The sequence below is a fragment of the Sturnus vulgaris genome, chromosome 2 (assembly GCF_052056855.1).
Source record: "Sturnus vulgaris isolate bStuVul1 chromosome 2, bStuVul1.hap1, whole genome shotgun sequence".
Classification (NCBI taxonomy): Eukaryota; Metazoa; Chordata; class Aves; order Passeriformes; family Sturnidae; genus Sturnus; species Sturnus vulgaris.
Genome location: NC_142244.1, coordinates 32,526,882 through 32,549,356, shown reverse-complemented (window position 1 = coordinate 32,549,356; position 22,475 = coordinate 32,526,882). Strand labels below are relative to the sequence as shown.

The 22,475-nt window shown below is 40.8% G+C and overlaps 1 protein-coding gene across 3 annotated transcripts in view; it reads left to right on the top strand.

Moving 5' to 3' along the window:
* LOC106863056 (ephrin type-B receptor 5) overlaps positions 1–22,475 on the top strand; it is a 64,514-nt gene that overhangs the window by 10,723 nt on the left and 31,316 nt on the right. For all 3 annotated transcript variants that reach the window (XR_015801262.1, XM_014892377.2, XM_014892378.2), the window contains exons 2-4: positions 7,916–8,134; positions 18,153–18,217; positions 20,757–21,453. Coding sequence is in view for 2 of the 3 variants with exons in the window: in XM_014892377.2 (XP_014747863.1) it covers positions 8,041–8,134; positions 18,153–18,217; positions 20,757–21,453 (856 nt within the window). In the remaining variant the exon portion in view is untranslated. The remainder of the gene's footprint in view (positions 1–7,915; positions 8,135–18,152; positions 18,218–20,756; positions 21,454–22,475) is intronic.

Genomic DNA, 22,475 nt, shown 5'->3' with positions numbered 1-22,475 from the left:
GTAAGCTCTACTTAGCAGCAGCTAAAACATCTGTGTTACTAAGAGTATTCTCAATCCAAAACACAGCACTGTGCCAGATCCTAAGGGGAAATTTAACCCTATCCCAGGACACTAACACATCGTTTGTTTAATAGCCATTTGTGAAAGTGTGTTATTTCCCTTCCTCTTTTAAATGCCAAAACAGGATGCATATTTTTTCTTGTTTTCAGATGTCTTCTATCATAAAATTTCAGTGAATTTTGGGGTGTTTGTTAAAACTTAAGTTGTATCAGAGAAGGAAAAGGAAGGGTCAATTTTTGAAGAATTTTTAGTACCACAGATTATTTTCTCCTCAAAGTTAATAATGTGGTGATCTTCAGGGATACTTGAGTCTAGTATTATAAACTTACAATTCTGTGCTTGGAATTTTGGAAACAGCATTTTACACAGTGCTTGACAAACGTTTGCTGCTGTGCCCTAGAGTTTGTGAATTGCTTATTTTTTTCTTTACTGAAGCCTTTTGTCTTCTTTTTGTACAGATGAAAGTATAATTGTCAAAGATAAATTATAATTGGAGTTGATAACATCATGTTTATTTCCACATAGATACAAGTGCAGGGATCTGTGCACAGTTGTACTGAGAGAAGTATCCAGACAAATCAAAGTAAAATCAATAGCAGAACAGTGAAACCATACCCACTGGGTACAGTTGTCATCTTCTCTTTCAATCAAAGAAGATAAATGTGATGGACAGCTATTAATTCATTTCTCCCTGTTTGCACAGTCTCCTTTATTTACTGTATGAAAATTCAAAGGGAGTAATTTCTGTATCACTTCAGTTCCTGTTATATTTTAGAAGAGTTTATATTAGGCAAGTAATGGATAACGTAAATAACAATTAATTTCTGCACATTTTTCATTCTGTAATGCTGTTAATATTCTGGAGCTGTGATTTTGCTTCCAGGTGTTAATGTTAGAAACTTGAGTATAATTGCCAATGTTTCTTTGAAAACTACACAAATCACTATAAAAATTGTCAATGAAGTCAAATCTTGTGGGATGGGAAGAGATTTTTTTCAGGAACTTAATTGTGTTCAATATGTATATAATTCAAGCACATAATAGATGGAAGAAAGAATCTGTATCTTTACTTAGAATATTTTTAAAAATTGCTCTAGCTTCAAGAGATCAGTGTCCATCTTTGTTAGGCATAGCAAAATATGATATGGAGGCATTGAGAAAGTGTCCAGAAACACAGGGAAACTGTGAATGAATTTTGCTTAGGAAGAAAGACTAGATTTACAAGCTAAGCTGTAAAGCTGCTCTAGCCAAGTATGTGTCATGGCACAGAAGAGAGAAGATTGAAGGGAAAGCACTGTAGTTATCTAAAGAGATGCTAACCTGGCCTCCTGTGTGGGTTGGAGATGGCACAGAGGCTCAGAATCTCCCCAGAGACCTTCGGGCTGCGCCTGGGGAGTCATGGGGAGGGAGCTGTTCAGCTGTCCATAGCTCCCTTTTTTAATTAGTGCTGATCTTAGTTACCTGGTGAACATGATTCAGCTCAGTCCACTGACTGTAGAGGTTATTTGAGTGATTATGCTTTTAAGTTGGGCACTCTATTCAGGCCTCAGGGGTTTAATAAGAATTCATGAAAATAAGCGTCTCTTTCTTCCCTGTAAGAGCTATGGAAGTTCTTAATTTGGATCCCACTAGGAAATGTATAATCAGAGCATGGAAGACCAGCTTCAAGACTCCTAGTGTTTCCATGGTAAACAAGGAAATAAATGCCTTTCTTTGGAGAACATTCACAATCAGCTTTTGGAGTGTCATTGTAAATTTAAGGGATCCCAAGAGACACAGACACAACTCTATCCAGATAATCTCTAAGAAGGAAGTGATCAAGCCAGCAAGAAGAAATACTTCTTGATGTATGCTCTTGAGGAGGTATTCCTTGAAACTTAGTTTTACATTTCATCTAGAGCGTTTCTCTCAAAATTAAATGAATCAACTGAACAGACTGTAAAAAATCCAAGGGGCTTTTTTTGATAAATTCTGCTCTTCTCTCAGATATTTTCAAAGTAGTCGGGAGTTAGTAAAAATAATCTCAATTATTATAGTTATTAAAAATAATCTCAATTTCATCAGAGGATAAAAGGATATGCAGCAGCTATTGAAATGATCTATTTATTTAATCAGTCATATTTCTGTGGTGCTTTATGTGCCCCAGTAATAGAATTTTTGAAGAAAATACATTAACTTCATTATATTAAAACCCTGAGCGATAAATTATGTGTTGCTCCCTCCCCATTCACTTCCTGTTTGGGGCGTAGAAAGATTTCTATGAATAGGTTATTGTAATTATTGTCTAAGAAAGAAGGTAGGCAGTATTATGTCATGCTCAGAGTGCTGGACAGGCACTGAGTGACAGCTTTTCACAACAGCAGTGTGAGATTTATCCCAGTGAGATGCGTGACCATTGCTGCAAGGGCATCCCAGTGGCAAAGGAGCAATTATAGTAGGATAGAACTGGGGGCAACAAAGGAGGGGGGCAGGCCTTTTGCTTGATGTGTAACACTGTCATGATTCCCTATTTATAATGAATGAGAGGTATTAATTCCACTTTTTGTACTCTGCCTAAATGTGATGAATCAGTATGCAGCACAAATTAATTGGAATAGTAGTTTATTGACTCTCCCAGATGTTGTGCTCATTTATCTTTTTAATGGTTCTTGCTGAGAGATAATATTAAGCTGATATGAGTCACAGTGCAGAATGTGCAGGAGGAGGAAAGACTGTGTTTGCAAAGGTACAGCATTTTCTCTACCCTGGAGAATTTCTGAGGTGCATTTATTTTGCATATAGATCCTTTGTGTGAGGAAGAAGTATGACAAATATGGGGAAAATTTGTGGAATCAAGTGTCGCAGAGGGAAGTTAGACCCATATAATGATTTCTACTGTGAAATAAGCCTAGAGGAGTCAAGTTAACAATGAACGAGGAAGAAGCATTGTTCCAGTGGGAGGAAACAAGATGATTTGGAAAAGTTCTTGGAACAGATAAGAAGAATTGAAAACATTAAAAAATTGGCACTGTTACGATTTCAGCTTCTATTAGTAGAACAATTTAAAATACGTAAAAATACTTCGTTGCACGAGGATAGATATCTTTCCAAATCTGTTAGAAGTTCAAAACAGGGATTGGACGAATTCCTAAAGAGATACTAAAGGGAATGAATTGGGGGATATTCTGTAGTAATCTTTGCCTTGTATTTGTGGATACTGGAGGAAGAGTAAGGAAGTGGGTCACACAGAGGCCAGGCTTGCAAGCCATCTGCACACAGCACCTCTTCCTGGCACTGGAGACACGGAGAAAACTTGGCTTAGTTTTCATCTGCTTTCTGCGTTTTCCTGTGTTTTGAAGTATAGAACTCAAAGAAACAGCTTTATTCAGGCCCTCATCTTTTCTCCAGAAAGCTTGTGCAGTACCTGAACATTCCTAGCTTTTTTCTTAATCCTAAATGCATGTCTGAATTCCTCCCATGGAAGCCAGACAGATGCATGGTTCAGATGAATGTTTGATGCTATTTGATGTCAGGTTGTGCAGGTGGTATCTGTCAGAGGGAAATAGGGTTACTGTACATTACTTTCTGATCCGTGACTGCATATTGTCTGTGTAGTAAGCTGGAACATGCTTCAGTGAAGGTCTGTCTAAAGTTTTATGGCTGGAGTAAAAAGGTTCAGAAAAGAAGGGATTTTGCTCAAAGCTTAGGTCCAGAAGAACCTGAGGCCAGCACAGAATTAACACAGTTTATCTAGCTGTTTTTGATTGGTCTTGGAGTGCCATGCAAACCCCAGAAGACTAAAAAAGCAGTCCATTCTAAGGAGACCCCTCTTAGGTTTGTCACATGCATAACCACCTCCATCAAGACTCCAGACCTACACCACTGAGGTACTCTAAAATAATGACTGCACAAACCTTGGAGCAAACCTGCTTCCTTTCTAACACATGCACTGTTGGAAGGGAATTCTCAGTTCATGCTGACCTGTTTAGCAGCACTGGTGCCCTATGGCTCTTCAAGTGTCATCACTGACAGTGCTTGAACTTTGAGAGAATCCTTAATTTCCATAAAGAAGCTGCTGCAAAGGTACTGGCTGCATGAAATGCTTTGCCACAGCTTGGGTATAGCATGGGCAGACAGCAGCCCTCTGTGACAGAAATCTCACAAGCACAGAACTGTACTACTGTCAGTTGTTTTACCACATGTGAAAGCACTATCACTATTTCTTCTGTAGCACTGAGCATCATTGCCTGGAGATGGTACTGAAGTGTTCCCACTTCAAGACTGAATTCAGAAAAAGTGAGAAATTACAGCACTGGCCCTGTCTGGTGAGAATAAACAGGACTTAAACAGTGACAGTCAAGCCAGGCATGCTGTTTCACATTCAAGGCTTTCCAGCTGAAATGGCTTGTGTTTTCAGTCTTGGGTAGAAGAAGCTTTGAGGTGCTTGGCAAGAGCTGACTCTCTTCTGTTGAGATAGAAAAGAGAAGAGAGCAAAGGAGATTCTGACTACGTATAAGGAAGAAAAAAACCCAGTAAAAAGAAATTTTAAAATTACCCAGTTCAACACAGCTGTAAAAACCCAAAAAAGCTGAGGAATCTCCATCCTTGGTAATGTTCAAAACTCACCTTGACAAGCTTCTTAAAGAACTCTTCTCCCTCTCTGGTTGTCCCGCTAAGAAACCAGGATTCTTGAAAATAGTGGTGGTAATTGTGTTTATCTCTCAAACTGGGATTTTGAATGCAAATTTTGGTAATCTGGGTGCCACAGTGATGGTGGCAAAATAAACAGTCTTGATAGCTTTGGTGAATAATGTAAGGAAACAACCCAGAAACGTCTATCTCCCATCTCTTGGAGCTTGGTATTACAGTAAAAGTAATGTGTGACTGGTCTTTTCTAACTGCTTGGAATCTTCACAGTTTTATAGGGTTGAATCATTAAAAGACATTTTGATCCTCAGGAAATATCACTTCTCAGATGCTTTAAAATTTTCAGGACTTCAGGAGATGGAGATCATTCCACTAGCTAAGGAAATATATGTCTAAAAATATGTTAGCATAAGAGGATTGACAGCTGGTACATGAGTGGCAAGTTCACGTACTTGGTGGAGAGAGAGGATGAGAAGGAGTATTTAAGGAAATTTATTGAAGGATCCTGTGCACAGAAGATGTATTGCTTTGCAGTTGGATTTGGAGGAGAGTGGGGAATAGTGGATTCCATAGCAAAGAGAAGTAATCTTGCTGAAAGCAGTTTTGGAAGAAGTAACTAGCTGAGAAGGCCATGGAAAGGTGCTTGTGTGGACAAGAGATGAGGGTGGTTTGAAAGTTGGGATGGTTTGAGGTTTCTGTTTACGTAGTTTGGTGTAGGGTAGAAGTAGTAGGAGAACTGAAGAATGAAAGATGAGCGTCTTTGGGTGTAGTCAGATTCTGTACACATCAGGTGCTAGGGGGAAGGGCAGGGCAGTGGTTAGCAATTTAGGGGCTTGGTACTCTTTAATTCACAGAGGCTAGTGCTTCCCTCCTACTCTCCCTTAAATGCTTCCATAATGTTCTCTCTATCCTTCATTGTGGAGTAAGCATTTTTCATTGAGGTGTGGAAGAGGCAGAGTAAAAATTTTTTTTTAAATACTAAAAAAAAAAATTACCTTTTTTATCTACTAAATCACAATCAGCATTTTGATTTAGCCACAGTTTATTTCAGGGAAAATAATTGCCTGTCTAATCCAAACAAAGACTGTATGATTCCTCTTGAAGAGCAGTGTAAATTTGGTGGGATATAGGGTCAGCCAGGATAAGGCAAACAGATGTAAGAGAGATGTGCAGGTGAGGAGAGCAGCAGAAGAGCAGTTGGTTTCCTTGGAGCCAGAAATTGTTTTGTGTCTGGTTTTGTGTATGAGGGGAGTTTTAGTTATATCTGTTTTGTGGTCATTTCAATGCTTTGGCCTGAGATCCAGCAGCCAAAGTATATTTGGGTTCTGTTTTCTGCTCTGTGGCTCAGAAGTTATGTAACATGAGAAAATCTGAATTGTGAGCTGTTTTCAAGCCTTCTGCAGATAAATGACTGAAATTAAAGTATTCTTGGGTTTGTTTGACCTCTTTTTCTGCATTTGTTTGCCTTCATTATGAATGCTTAAAAGACCTCATTTCTTAGGATTTTACTTGTCTAATAAAAAACTTTTCAACATTATAAAATTATAGACTGACTGGCAGTACAAATGGTGAGTATTTATGTCTCCATGTAGAGGTGTCTTGCAGGCTTGATTTTGGTGTACTCAGTCTTAGTTTTGGTGGCTCAGGCAGCAGTCGTCACTCCTGTTCCAGGAGAACACTGCTGTGTGCTTTGATAGTTCTTTCTGTAAAGAAATTGTTTCTGGTCTTTCACCCTGAAATTTTCTCCTTTTTGCAGTTGCATTTAGTGGTGTTTTTATTCTGAGATGTGTCGTAAACTAATAAGTAGTACCTGTTTTATATCCATCCTCACATTTAATCTTCATTTTTCCTCAGTTACGCTTAACGGACTTTATTTTTCTCTTTCCTCGGTAGTCATAAATCAAAGTTTTTGCCTCTTGCTGAGATCCTTTTAGTTTCCATACATTTTAGTGATGCCCAGAGTGTCTTTGGTTCATCTGTCTTGGGTGCTCTAGGTTCTCAGTGGGAGCAGCAGAAGAGAGAACTGTTCCATCCTGCCCAGGATTTCTCTCCCTCTCCAGTAAAGCAAATCTAATTGCACTCCACTGCCTTTTCGCATACTCCTCAGGCTGCTTTTTCCTCTGCTATGCCCAACTTGCTCAAATTCCCTATTGCAAGGTTTTCAGATAATTGCACTGAGGCTGCCCCTTTTAATTACAACTCTTCCCTCTCCTCTTTCAGCCAAGTTATTGAGCCATTTCTGTATATTGCCTGAGATATTTTTCTTTCTCCTTTGCTACGCTTCACTGTCTCACTGAAGATATTGGAGCATTTTCAATGCTCTGCTCAAAGAGCACCTGAAGAAACAAAACATACTGGCTTTTTGCATGCAACCTACATATTACCATGATATTTCTCTGGTGGAATGAGAAGTGGACAGATGGAGCTAGAATTACCTTGCTTAGCAAGATTGTTATGCTGTATTGATCTAGTGCAATGCTGGATTAGGCTACATGCTGCTCCCTTACTGTAAGATAAGCTTTTATGTCAGGTTCTTAATGGTGGTGGTAGAGTTTTGTTTGGATTTTTTCCCACTTAAGATAATAAACTTAGACTTGTGTGCTTTTTCTAGCTGTAATGCAGGCTCCCTATTTGACCTTAAATATCACAACATTTGCTTCCTCACATACAACATATCAATGGGAGAAATACTGTCCAACTTAGTAGCGATGTGCAGTCATATGCTTAAAGGAACAAATTCCTGTATCTGAAATGCAGTTACAAGTGTGTCAGCTGTGCAGATTTGTGTTGGCAAAAACTCTCCTGTCATGGCTACTGCCCTGCAGAGTCCTTAAAAGGCAAAGTGTAAATTACAGGAGACAGAATTTGAAAAGCATACAGGGGAAATAGAATGGACACCTTCCAAGAAACATTGCCAAAGATACAGAAAGGATCAGGACTTAAGTAAGAGTACAGCCTATACTGTGGTAGAGATTAACGTTGATTTGGGAACCACGCTGTCACTGATGCTGTGAAAAGTCTCAAAATCTGTGTGTACTGGCAGTGCACAAAACACCTGTGACTGACTGAAGTCTTGAGGGGTAGGTATATGGTAAATACTGGGCCTGTGCTACTCCTTTTCACCCGTATCTTGGAAGTAGTAGATGACGGAATGGGTGTATAAAAACTGGCATTTTTTGTGTTAGAGTGACCTGATTTCTGTTTCTATCTTCTGTTTTTTCTTAAACAGTATTTCTCTCTGAAGACCTCTGTGCTTTAATTTGGGAAGATATTAAAACACTCCAAGAAATCTCAGACCTTTTCAAGAGAGTGGTGTGTGCTTGTTGAAGATGGTGGTATTTACAGAGAATCTTCATGGATTCTAATGCTGGCATCAGTGCAAGAAGAGTGTCGGGAATGGGTTGGCTCTGGATGGTCTTCTTCTTTCATCTAGTCACCTCATTAGAAGGTAAGAACAGATGTTTTGCAACAACTTTAAAGAGTTTTCTGTAGAGGTTAAAAAAAAAAAAAAAAGAAAAGTGTGCTCTCCAGTATGCTTATATCCTAGTCCAGATGAGCACTGAGCACGTCTTTCTGTTTGATGGTTGATCATTATCTCTTGGGATTTAAAAAGTTATTAGTATTGTTTCTGGTGGGAGAGGCAAACCCTCTTATGAAGGATCATTAGTGAACATTACTACTAACTATCTCAGAACTGACTTCTCAAAGAATAGATTTTTTTCTCCAGGAATAAGCTTCTTGCTTATACTTTGTGTGTATTTGATTCTTGTGTTCCTGTCTTGCACCATGTTTGCTTTGTGAAACGATCTCTGGACATTTATACTGTTCAAGAAGACAGCACCCAGTGGGCTGAAATCAGGAGTTTTTGTCTCACCTCTGAAAAACTTGCCTCAAATAATAGATATGGAGAGAATGTTTTGCATTAACAAGAAGAGGCAGTTCACATTCAGCCAGCAGAGAGAGGAGGAAGAAAGCACTGGAGGCAGGGTAGGGAAAAGGCAGGCAGGGGAAAAGAGGTGCCAAGAAAATGGTAGAAGAAAGAATAGATGATAGAAGGGAGGGTGATGAGAGCAGGAGATAAGATGAGAGCTGTGGAAGAGAGTTAGAGAAGGGCAGAGGTAGTGTAAACAGTCCCCTTGTTTGTTCCAAGAATATCCTTGCAGCTACATGTGCTCAGTGAACTGTACTGCTTTGTGATGAATGTTCATCTCTTGCATTTCTGAAAGCCACTGAAAGAGGAGAGGAGGGAGAGATGGAATCAAAGGGAAGCAAGGAAAGACCTAGAGGAAAGGAAAGGAGAGTAGTGTGGGATCTAATAAAAAGAGGAAAGCTTGTTAAAGCATCCCTTCTCTTAATAGGAGGGGAATGCAGTGTGTGTGGGAAGTTCAGAGACTAAATAATTGATGTAAGATTTTAATACAAATTCTTAAATATCTAAAATTCTGTGAATTACTGATTTTAAAACTGTATTACAAATTGCTGTGTAATCCTTTGTGTAGCTGATAGAGAAACTGAGATAGAAAAAGGGGGAAAATGTAAATTCTCTTTGCAAATATGAAGTAACTGTGATGCCTGTACAAATGAGTATTTTTTAAATTCAGTGTTTACTCCTGAAAGTTTGTAGAGAGAAAAGAGTTTTGAAAGTACTGTGTGATACAGCTTCACAGGTCACATAGTTGACCTGCCTGGATTAAAACAGGACAGTAAAATTCTGCCTATGGAGAGGAAACAGTTAAGGTGTCCATGAGCCAGACTTCAACTTTCAATTCAGGGTCAGGGGAGTCAGCATCTTCATTGTGACTGTACTGCATGGTCCTAAGTTTGCACTCCAAAGCTGATTTGCATCTCAGAGGTAAGTATTTTTGTTGTGGTCAAAAGTCAAAGAAAAATTACATGGTAAGGGAAGAAAGTCTGATGATAACTATGTAGAAAGCTTTGCTTTAGTGCAGAGTTGCCCATAAGGAAGAAAAAAGGCCCATGGCTTGTTTGTTGACTCATTATTATATATAGCAGAAACTTGAAATTCAGGTTTCAGATTTAAGTTGAAAAATATAGGGAATATCCAGTATGGTCTTTAGTTTTTATAGAGCTTCTTAGAAGTTTTAGATGGTGTTTAAAATACATTTCACCTTCAACTAAAGACAATTGACAGAGTGGGAAAATCAATCAGTCAATCAGTTCTTCCTAGTGTTTCTCAGGCATTTGAGTTAAAGTCTGGATGTAAATCACATTTTGTCTCAAACTAAATGTTGTTCAAACTTTGTTTGAAATTTTCTAAACCTTCATTGTTATGAAAAGAGGGAGAAGCTGTAGAGAGCAGAAGGGAAGTAGTCAAAATATTCAGACCATCTTCATATGCATTATGAAGAGAGCAAATACTTCTTAGGCAGAATGCCTCTCAGATGGAAAGAAGGCAGCATCCTTTTACAGGACCTAATGGGACTTTAAACTCCCTCATGACTCAGAAGTAAAGAAGTTCTTGTAAGCAATTGAAATGACTTTGTTGGTATTTGGTTTAATGCATAAAAAGGAGACATTAGGCGGAATTTATTCAATACAGCTCTAGTATTTGGACACACCGATTTCACTAGGCATGAGCATGTCTGTGCAAAGTTTTCCAGACATGATTTTTACACCAAAAATAAGCCTGAATGGAAACCTGAGGGAAGATTGCTTTGCAAACAGAACACATTTGTATACTTGTTATTTTAGTTTTATAAAAGGAAACACAATTCCAAAAAAGTTTTCATTAAAATCAGATTTCTCAATGTTTATGGCTTTGCAAGAGTTTTTGAGGATTTAGTTTTGAGAGCATTACTTTTGAGCTACGTGCTGGGTGAAGTAATGGATTTTTCCTTTTTCTCAAAGCTACATAAAGAAATACAGTAATTTTATATCTTTGAAAATCTATACATGTATGTAATTGCAGTTTATCACTGAATATTTAAGTTAACATTTTAGGTTAGCATCTCTGGTTATAAAAGTTTGTGAAGCATAGAGTTTGAGAATGCTTGATGGGCTGCAGTCAAGACAGGTGAGAGCAAGTGATAACTTGTTAATGAAATAGCTCTTGCTAGGGCACTGAGATCAATTTTATGTGGAATATTGGTTTTGCTTTGATGGAGTTATAAATGTCTACAGCTGTAAACACAAGCAGAGTTCATTTTGCAGAACTCATTAAATATGTTCCAAAGGAATGATGTGTTCTGTATGTAAGTGACTGCATTTATTTTGCAACAAGCTCTCAAGCCTGCAGAATAGCTGGACAATCTTTATAAGTATCTTCCTGAAATTCAGCATATAGAGAGAGTAATTTTTCTGCTTTGATAAAACCTCTTTGCATTAAGAGTGTTTCTTTGGCAAAAAGGAATATGGAAGAAAAAAGGTAGTGAGGTCAGACATTCTTATTTGATTTTTCCTCTGTTTTTTCTACTAACTGGTTGTTGTCTTGGGCTGTTGAAAATAATGTATTGATTGCTCAAATTGGCTTGCCTTTGAAGTGGAGGAAAATATACCTTCCTCAGAGGAAATCTTCTGAGTGAAAAATACTACTATCTTTTGGTTTATTATACCCAATTTAGTATATACAACGAAAGGTTTAAATTAGTGTCATTTTACTTCAGGGAAAAAAAAAAAGCAAAATTAACTTTTTCGTTTGGTTGCTTATGATTCACATGATTTATTAAAAGCTAATTAAAGCTTTAAAGAAAAGGAGTGGCATTCTTGTAATGTAGGGTCTCTGGGACTTCCAGTGTATGCTTTGGTAAAACTTTGGAAGACATAAGCTCATTTTTTAATGTCTATGAAAGAAAGGCAAGAGAGAAAACATAGATAAGCATTAAAAGTCACACACGCTGTGCTGTCATTGAAAGTAGCTGGTTTGATGGCAGTGGCAGTTGGACCCAAGTTCTAGATTTAATAGTGGGTGTTGGGAGAATGAACTTCTTAAGCTGTAGAAGAGTAGGTATTATATTGTATCACTAGGAAAGTTGTAGATAGTAATTTAACTTGATTTCATATGCAAAGTTGGAACTTTTTTATTTTAATTTCTTGATGTCTGCATTTTCTGACATCAGTAGTAGTGCATCATGCTAATCCTGACAGTTTCCTTAGAGCTTTAACAAAAGAAAGGGGCTGGGAAAGAGAAAAATACACAATCATTCATAAAGCTTATAAACTGTGTTACCTTGCAAAAAGCTGTGTATTTCCATATCCTACACCATTTGGCTGTCATTTCTCTCTTTCACAGATGGTGCATAACTCCTGGTTGGAGTGTGAGAATTCCTCCTTGCAGATGACAACTTTGATGTTCTGATAGTGTCAGCATTTTGCTCTGACATAGCAAGCAGTTAAATTACATTATACTTCATGGAACTTACTAAACACATATCCCATTGATTCCAAATAGCTTTTCTAAAATTAATTGCATTTGAGAGGTAGCATTGCTGAAGTAATACAGGATCATTCATTGCAGAATTGACAATATAGCTTTATACAAGAAAAAAATTGAACTAATTTGTCTCATATAGATTGACTTTGTATATATTCTCTTATATTAGTAGGCATATTCTATAACTCTGTAGCTTGTTTTTTCATGTTAAGTTATAGCTAAACTTTAAGACATTTTCTTTTAGAAAATAACAGCAACATTTGTGTTGGATAGTTGTGAACAAGTAGAATTTTTTTTGCTATTTTTGTTTGGTTTTTAACTTGTTTAATCAACTTATTTTTGAAAAACAGAATACTTATTACAGTTGCATATGTCATTAGCACTTGATATATTTACTTCACTACAATTGCTGTTTTGTTTTGGAAGAAGTTCTAGTGTATTTAAGGCTTCCCAAAGGTTTCACTGTATTTTGTCTCCTGATTATATAGACCCCATGCATAAATATATTTGTTTATGTGAGTGATAAAAGGTTCCTGATGAAAGTGTCCTCTCCCCATGCTCAAAGGAGCACAGAAGAACAGTGAAAGGCAGGGGAATCTCAGTAACCTAACAGAGAAATAAATGCCCTGGCCCTGCTTCTCTGAGAGCTATCACGGGAGTGTGATCAGTCCATGGGGTGGGAATGGAACCCATTAAGTTAAATCAATGGAAGTGATCTCTAGACTGCTTTTCAGATTGAAGGAGATTATTGCCAGCAGGGGCATGGGATTTATTATGGGATGTAGGGAAGATAATCTGCCAAATTTACTGCGGGTTGTTTAGGGGAGTAACCATAGGTGTGGAAAGGGAGGATTAAGTGTGAGAAAGCAGAGAGATAAGGGGCCAGTCACACACACCAGCTGTAGGTCAGTATGGCTGTCAGGCATCTGATCACTACAGTCTAGCCTATCTTCTTATTAAATTCCATTTTTCACCAGTTACTTGGGTGAGGGGCCTTTGTTTTATGTGCGTGTGTGTGTGTGTGCATGCACATTTATATACCAGCAACTGGAGTTGAGCCACAGGTCAGAGTTGCCCATGAGTCAGTGCTACCAGCAGCTGGAGATCATGGAATGGATGAAAATCAAGTGCTGGGAACTCAAGGTGGAGCACAGGTCATAGGATCTGTGCATCTGTGATGCAAGCAGCTGAAGTGAGTGAGCTTGTATTAGTGAGTCTGTGATCTTTATATCAAGCTGGACTAGCTTGATGTTGAGGTTAGTGGGTTGGAAGCCAAGGAAAGAGCAGAGTCTGGAGGAGGAACGAGACACCAGTTTGAATGTGTGTGTCTCTGTGAGTGACACAAATGGAGGGATTTATCTAGTGAGGGAAGGTCAACCATCAGGAGGTCCAGATCAGCTATTCTGGTCACCATAAGTTCTGGGGGTTCTTTGAGTGTACTGTCCATGTGTCGTGTATCTCAGTGCACCCGGAGACAAGATCATCCCAGGGCCAACTCCTGGATAGGCTAAATGCCAAAGACCACTTCATGGAGGGATCCACAGAATAGCAAACGCAGGAGAGCAAGCACCCAGGGCTAGCTGCTGGGTAGGCTGCACCCTTAAAGCCTTAAAGTAGAGGATCCATAGCATGCCTCGTGTGTCTGTGTGAAGGGATGCATGAGTGAGTGAGGCTGCCTGACTACTCACACCAGGAGTGGGGCTGTAAGTTTCAGGTGTCAGCATATGGAGAGACCACAGTGCCAGAGGTCAGGAGACCAAATCTTTAAGGACAATTATTGCAGAGATACACATTGTATATAAATGCATATATATTTCCCACTAACAGACCTTAATCCTGACCAGCCAGAAAGGGGAGCAGGATGAGGCTGTTGGTGGTGCTGTTTCTGTTTGCATGCCTGGTGAGTGCTTCTGTCTGTGCTTATCTTTGTGGCTGGCCATTCATAGATGTGCAGTGCCTGCATGTGTTCGTGTGTGTGCCTGTTGGGAATACCCACTTAACCCTGCTATTGGTTGTACCTGGGGCCACAGAGGTGCAGCAGCCTGGCTTGTGTGAGGTTACTGGATTTGACAACTCCTAACACTTTTTTTGCACGAGCCCAGAGAAAGCTTTTTCTTCCCAGCCTTCTTAGAGAGCATTCACACTCTTCTTGCTTGTTCAGGACATGATCATAGAAGGAGAATAAGCTCAGAAATGTTTCAGTTCTTTTCAAGTCTGTTAAGCGAGCAAGTTTTGCTGCTTGGGGCATTCAGCTGCATAGCAAAGCAAACTCTCTGAATGTTGCCTTTTACCATAGTGCCCATTACCTTCCACCAGTGTACATTTGGATATATTCAGAATTCAACTGGACAAGGTTCAGAGCAACCTATTGTAATTTAGCCTGGCCTTGAGTGGGATGTTGATCAAGATGACCTCTGTACCTCCCTTCCAGCTTGTTTCATTCTGTGATTCTACAGTTTTAGTACCAGATTCTCAACACACAGGTAAAGGAGTTCTTTTACTCTCTTCTCAGGATTGGCTCTCTTGTCCGTGGCTGTAGTTTGCAGGGTTTTGGTTGTATAATTCCCTCTTGCACCACTGCACTGTTAAGACACTGAGGGCAAATGTTCTTCAATCCAGAAAGCTGTTAGGCCATCTCTGTCTCCATGAAGGTTGTCTAAGGGTCAATCATCCTTGGGTGAATTGTCATCCTCTTGCATCAGGGGATCATTTTCCCTGCAACACAAACGCTTAATAGTCTTGCTTGAAAGTACAGGCACATCAAATACTGAAAATGATTAACGTGCCTATTCTGAACAGCCTGATCTGTAATAGCAGCTTCCAGCCTCTGCCCAGTTTTTCTGGATGTTGACATTATAGCATAATGTAGCCCAAGAGACTGGTTTGTGATGTAAATATAGAATAGCACTAGCTGAAGTATTTGGGATTTTTATTTCACCCTTTCTGACCTGCAAGAACTGAGGATACTCAAATAAGAGTTTCGATTTTGCAGAGTGTAGTGAACCCATTTGACTCTACTATAAAAAGTGATGTTTTTTTCTTTTTACTTTAGGGAAGAGAAATACTGGAGTATCTCTCATAAATTATTTTTATCTTCCTTGAACTAAAATAACGCTTGTAATATGAAATTGGAATATCATTCTTCAAAACTGAGATTGAACCAGGAGCGAAAGAAAAACTGTAGAATTGTCATAATTTCACATGTTTGAAAACCTCTAGATTGCTCAGATATCTTGCCTATTGCTCGTTTTTAATGCAGAGTGGAATATTGCTCCAATGATATCCCCTGAGATACCTCAATCAGTGTTGCCTCTAGCATCATCATGGGCTGGACTGAGCCTGGGTCTAACTCTATCTTGCAAGACCTTGATTCTGAGATTTGTTGAAAGGGTGTAAGCCGTTTTCTTCCCGGGTGGTAAATTCAACTGAACAGATAATTTCTATCTGCACTGAACAGCAGCAGAATACTGGTCTGGCCCAATACAGTGAGGATGTGGAATGCTACATCAGTCATCAGTGCTAATAAAGTGTCAGAGTGAGCGTTTATACCTGTACATAGGGAGTCATTCATACTGTTAAATTATGAGCACAGCCAAGGGTTTGTTTGGCCCATGCCAAATAGTCTTATCACAAACAATGCCTACACATAGGTCAGAGGTTAGGATGGACTGAGGACCATTCCTGGGAGGTGGTTGGGATGCAGCCATGCACTTTTGTGGGGTTGGAGTTTCTAGCCATGGGAACATGAACCATACTGTGCCTGTTGTCCTCAGAGCTAGAGAGCAGTTTAACAGCTTGTTAGATTTATGAGTGTGCATGCATCTAGTGTGACTGGAGATGTGATTCAAGGCATACAGCCAGTAGGAGAGGGAGGAAGAAGAAAAATAGTGAGGGACTTTTGGCTCTAGATTGCAAAACAAGATTTATGCACACAAAATTCTTGTGTACTTTTCTTATTTTTCTAGTGGTTTCTGACTTAAAGTATTTACTGTGAAAGGAACAGTTCTGTCTGCTTCAGGCTGCCTATTTCTGTTTGCTTGTAAAATACTCATGTGCTTGGTAAATACTTCCTTGCTCACTGGTGAGAAGTTGTCTGGAGAATATGCTTGACATGGCAGAGCACAGGCTACTGAGCAAGTCTTCTCTATTTCTTTCTTCTCCATTCCTTTCTCACTTTCTGCATGGCTTTCCATGCCCTGATTAACTTTTCTCTATTTTACTTTCTTCTAGAGTTTCCATGGGGTAGAAGCATTGTACTTTGGCAAACAGGAGACTCAGATCTGATTAGAAAAAAGTTCTTTCTATGTTGAAAAATGGCCTTGTGTATTATTTCAGCATATCGAGACTATGTCTGGGATCCCAGTGGCAAAGTAATGACTTGACACCGTGCAATCCCTGTGCCAGACTGTGTAATTGAGAAGGTAATGGGCATGGGGGAATGCCAAGTTCCTCTGCTGCCAGGACAGCCTAGGGAATATTGTGCCTCAGGGAGGCATAGGCCTTTTGCAGATGTTCTGCTGCTCAGAGGAGCTGTCTGAGCTGAGCCATCCTTGAGAACTGAGCAGCTCAGCATTTCCTGAGGTCTGTTACATAATTTTAGTGGGGTTGTACTTCAGCTGTAACCATTAGTTCTTTCCAGTTTTGGCAAGGCAGCCCAGGTATTTTTCACTGCTTTTGAATCAAGGAGATGCATCTTCAGGGAGGTCTAAAAAGTATAAAATGTCCTGTAGGAATATAGGGAATGTAGTTCAGGGGCATTGGTGAAGGCTGAGGTCTGTATAAACTTGCTCACTTGATCATGTCTACTTTAGGATGAGCCTAGTCTTTCCTTTCCAGTGATTAATGTGGAGTGAATCCCCAGATGTGTTGGTAGGGATAGTGACATAAGCAATCCATAAACTGGAAATAAAAAACATTGAAGATCTCTCTCCTGCATAAAGCATGGAACAATCATATTATTAAACCTTTGCAAGGTTTAATAATGGATCTTGAATCTTATTTGTAAGTAAGCTGGCTGTTGATGTTAGATTTTTGGGTTAGCTATTTTAATCTGTTTTCTGAGGGTTTTTTTTAAAGCAGTAAGAGAAAAATATGAAAATCAAAATAAGCAAATAAAGCTCCCCGGAATTTAGGAAAAGCCAGTTGATTTATACAGTATATATCAACATATGTAAATACATATTCAACTGATTCATTTTCTTATTCTCTGTCCTAAATATACAGAGTGAAGAGCACATTTACATACCGCAGTGGTCTCAGACCCTGACATTCTCTTTTGGAGAATACTGTTTATACTTTGTACTGCCAAAGTCTCTTCTGTATTTCCTTGTACCCAAGCAGAGAATTACGTGTCCAAGAGCAGTTGAGGCAAGCATCTGTCTCCAGTGTAGATTCAATAACAATGGAAATGCAGACTACCTGTGGGAATAAACTAGGCCTGTGAAGTTCTGCATGTACCCTACTCTTGAGCAGTGTAATGCAGCAGATTATTTCATACTGGAATTCCTACACAGGCCTGCAATGTAATGCCCAGCTCCAGAACAAAGTGAATCCATTACAGCATCAGCTGGGTCATAGTTTTAAACTCCCAAAGAAATTTGGTTCCAGATCTGTGAACAAACATGTCTTGGCCTCATGTCCACACTTACACGTGCAAATAAAATGGGCAACCATAGTTCTAAGGAGACTGGCATGCATTCGTGTAGCTCATCTTGTGTCCCACCTTTCCTTTCCAAAAAGAGAGTGGCCTCATCTGAACTGCTCATTATGATAACTCTGCTCCATTCTGTCAGTGTGCTTATACTTTGCTTGGGAAAGTCTGGTGAAAATATTGACAAGCAACTTGAGAATCATGAGTTAGCTTGATAATGTTCCCATTGCCTCTGCCCTTGTCTTGGCCTTTCTTAATTTCTTAGTATGGACATAACCTGTCATATTTAATTGCAAAACATGAATGTTTATTTTTGGTGTATGGAAGCCCTCTACAAGAAAATCTTGTGAGGAACAGGTAAGATTTTAGTCTGAGGTGGAATAGCACAAAATACTTTTTTAATTTAATTTTTTTAAATACAAACAGAAATACTTCTGGATACAACTCGAGAGACCTCAGAGATTGGCTGGACTGCACACCCTTCTGATGGGGTAAATATTTCCCTTGTCCTCTTCTTGACTCTACCTGTGCTGGGAAGACGTTCATGCAGCTGATGAAGAAAGGGAGACTGGAAGCAGTGAGACTTGGTTTATAGATTTTGTACATATGACCAGTTTGAACACAGTAGGTGGTGCAAAGCCAGATTGTTAAAAGAGAAGGATGCTGAGTGGGATGCTATTGCCACCTCCTTACCCTCTTCCTTTCACTCATTTCCAGAGATACTAAAGAGTTCTCTGGCCACCCCTCCATATAGACTAGACTGGAATGGAATGGAATAGAATAGAATAGAATAGAATAGAATAGAATAGAATAGAATAGAATAGAATAGAATAGAATAGAATAGAATAGAATAGAATAGAATAGAATATTTCAGTTGGAGGGTACCTACAACAATCACCTAGTTCAGCTGCCTAACCATTTAAGGGCTGACCAAGAGTTGAAGCATGTTATAAAGGGCACTGTCAAATGTCTCTTACACACTGACAGGCTTGGGGTATTGACCACCTTTCTAGGAAGCCTGTTCCAGTGTCTGACCACCCTCTAGGCAAAGAAATGTTTCCTGATGTCAATTCTGAGCTTCCCCTGAGGCAGATTTGAACCATTCCCCTGCATCCTATCATGACTCTGAGGGAGAAGGGATCAGCACCTCCCTCTCAATTTCCCCTCCTCAAGGAGCTACAGAGAGCAAGGGGGATCACCTCTCAGCCTCTCTTTTCTCCAAACTGGACAAACCCTCAGCCATGCCTCTCAGGACACACCTTCCAGCCCTTCCACCAGTTTTGTTTCCCTCCTCTGCACACATTCTAAGACTTTCCCACCCCTCTGGAGTGGTGGTGCTCAGAGGTGCTCCCAGCACTCTGGGTGAGGCTGCACCAGTGCTGAGCACAGTGGATGATCTCCCCTCTGCCCCACTGTGCTGCCGTGTTTGATTCCCCCAGGACATGGTTTGTGCCCTCTGGGCTGCCCGGGCACACCCTGCTGACCCACGGAGCTGCTGCCCACCAGCACCCCCAGGGCCCTCCCTGCAGGACACTCTTCAGACTCCTCTCCCAGTTTGTACTCCTGCCTGCAGTTACTCCATCCCAGGTGCAGGATCTGGCATTTTTCTGGCATTGTTACTGTTAAGTTTTGTGCCATGAATGATTGCCCAATGCCCCCATGGTATACAAACATTTCAGTTGTGCTCCTGAGCCCTCCATGCTCCCAGGAGCAGTGTACATGATCCCAACTAGCACTGCCATCCTAAGTCTATGCTATACTGACCCTTGGTTTACCTTCAGGTCTCCTGCTGGTGTGCCTTTCCTCCATCGATTAAAGGTTAAATCGCTCAATCGGTCCCTCCAGTTTGCGAGCAAAAATCGATTTCTTCCATCAGAACAGGGGATTCTGTCATGTCCCAGCACACCCTATGTCTCAGAGATTCTTATATGGTTACAAACCCAAGCATTTTGGCAGAGGCACGAGTCCTGAAGCCAGTATTGATGTCTTGACATCATTTATTTCTTTCAAAGTGCCTTACTGCTAACTGAAAAGATTGAGAAAAACACTGCCCATGCTCCTGAATTTTTTAACATTCTTCCCAGGGCCCTGAAAACTCTCTTGATCAACTTTGCAGTTTTTGCTGGGACATTTTTTGTAGCCATGTGAAAAAGCAGGCGTGGATAGTAGTCTGAAGGCTGTACTAAGCTCTTCCATCCTCATAGCTAAACTGAGGCCCAGGGAGGCTGCAGACTTGCCTAGAGATGTTTTGGTCTGCAAATGGGTGCTTTTGTTTCATACTGGAAAAAGTTGCAGATCACCATAACTTCCTGTTGTTTCTTCTTGGCAAATGGTCTTAATGCAGATGAGAATGCTTGAGCAGGTTCCTTCTCTTCTGTTTCACTTTGCATGTCCTCTGTCATACCCAGGGCCTTGTACCTATTCTGTAAAGCTTGTTGAGAGGGTAAGGAGGGTTTTGTCTTGCAGCTTTGTACAGGAGCCTGCTTCCACCCCTCCTTATCCCTCCCTTGTGCCTTCCTCCAGGCACAAACCACATCTGGCCCTGCCCCTGTAGTGGCCATGCTGAGTAGTTTATGTGCATAAGAGATGTCAGAGCACAGCTCCCACTGTGGTAAAGTTGGGTAGAAGGGACTTCTGCTTTAATGTGTTTTCCAGAGAACAGTGTCTTGTTGCTCTTCTCATTTGTTTGTGTCCTTTGTTTTGTCTCTGGAAATAAGAGATAAGAAAATAGGAAGGAAGAAAGTGTGATTCTCACATTTAAAGATTCTCTGTATCTTGCAACCAAGTTTGCGTGATTTATGTTTTCTGTCACGACAGTTCTTACTTCAGAGCTTTGACTGCTCTTCTTTACTGGGTCATACTCTGTCTAGAATGCTCTGCTGCACATGGCATCAACAAGTTCAAATTTTGTCACAGACACGGCAAGGAGAAGGGGAAGACAAAGACCTGTCCTGTATTTTTAGTGAAGTTGAATACTGAATCCTTTTTTTTTTTTAACTGTTTCTTTTTTCTCCTCTATATCCATCGTAGTGGGATGAGGTAAGTGTCCTGGATGACAAGAAGCGCCTGATCCGAACCTTTCAAGTGTGCAACGTGGCAGAGCCAGGTCAGAATAACTGGCTGCGCACTCACTTCATAGAGCGGCGCGGAGCCCACCGGGTGCACGTCCGCCTCCGCTTCTCAGTGCGGGACTGTGCCAGCATGCGCACCGTGGCCTCGTCCTGCAAGGAGACTTTCACACTCTACTACCACCAGTCGGAGGCTGACATAGCCTCTCAGGACATGCCGGAGTGGCGTGAGGGCCCCTGGACCAAAGTGGATACGATTGCAGCTGATGAAAGCTTCTCCCAGGTGGACAGCACTGGGAAGGAGGTCAAGATGAATGTTAAAGTGCGTAGCTTTGGGCCGCTCACCAAGCATGGCTTCTACCTGGCCTTCCAGGATTCAGGAGCCTGCATGTCCTTGGTGGCAGTCCAAGTCTTTTTCTACAAGTGCCCAGCTGTGGTGAAAGGATTTGCCTCCTTTCCTGAAACGTTTGCTGGCGGGGAGAGGACCTCGCTGGTGGAGTCTCCGGGGACGTGCGTACCCAACGCTGAAGAGACGAGCACGACGGGGTCCTCGAGCGTTCGCCTGCACTGCAATGGAGAAGGGGAGTGGATGGTGGCCATTGGACGATGTACCTGCAAGGCTGGCTACCAGCCTGTGGGTGATGAACGAGCCTGCCAAGGTGAGAGAACTTTTTTTCCCCCTTCCCCTTAGGCAGCCATTCTTTCATTGGCTCTCCGTGTCAGCAATATTTGGCCCTAGCCAACATTTCACAGAGCTGGGAGAGTAAATAATTTCTCACAGAGATGGTCTCGTAGCAGCCTCTTCTCACACAGTTAGCTTCTCAGACTGGAGTGGGAGTGACCACTTGTCATGATTTAGGAATGGTGTTCTCTAGTTTGGTATTGCCACAATGCTGCTACTCGCTCCCCCTCCAATTGGAACCACAAAAGGCAAAGATCATCAGTTAAGATAAGAACAACTTACTGGAAACAGGAGTGAGATAATAAAATGAACAGTAACAGCAACAATATTAACAGCAAAAGGTGTGAGGCGGACGATTTACATGGGAAGCGACAATAAACAAATACGGATCTAATTGGCAGTTTCTGATACGTTTTCTCCCAACAGAAAGGAATGCCCTTTTCCTTGGAATGTGAGTGCCTTCCCCCCCACTCCTGTCAATGATAAGAGGTGGTATAGAGGAACATCTGGTCCTGGTTACACCCCCACGGCCACACCCACTCCCAGCTAATGCAAAAAATTGTCCTTATCCTGGCCGAAACCAGGAGCCCGGTGCTTGCTGCTAAGAACGTGGCTGGAAACTCCACTCAGTCCTTAGTTACAGCTGCCCCCAGAGACAGCCTCAGCCTCTCAGGGTACTTACAGCAGCAGCTGTCACTAGCCAGCTCTACCATAACTCCACTTCTTCACCAAGAGGCAGCAGCATTAGGAGAAAGATGCCACACGGAGGAGAGCTGAGCCCAGAACTAATACACTCTCTCTCCTAGTTATTTCTGGCCCTTTTGGTAGTGTATAGTAGTAAAATTAAAAAAAAAAAAAAAGGGGAAACAGCAGCAGCCTGGTCATGGGACAGAGAAAATGTGGCTCTGTGAGCCTGTCCTGACTAGAAAAAGCAGTCATAATAGTATCATCATTACCAATAATGTACTCTCTGCCCCAGGGCCAATGGTATTTCTGTGA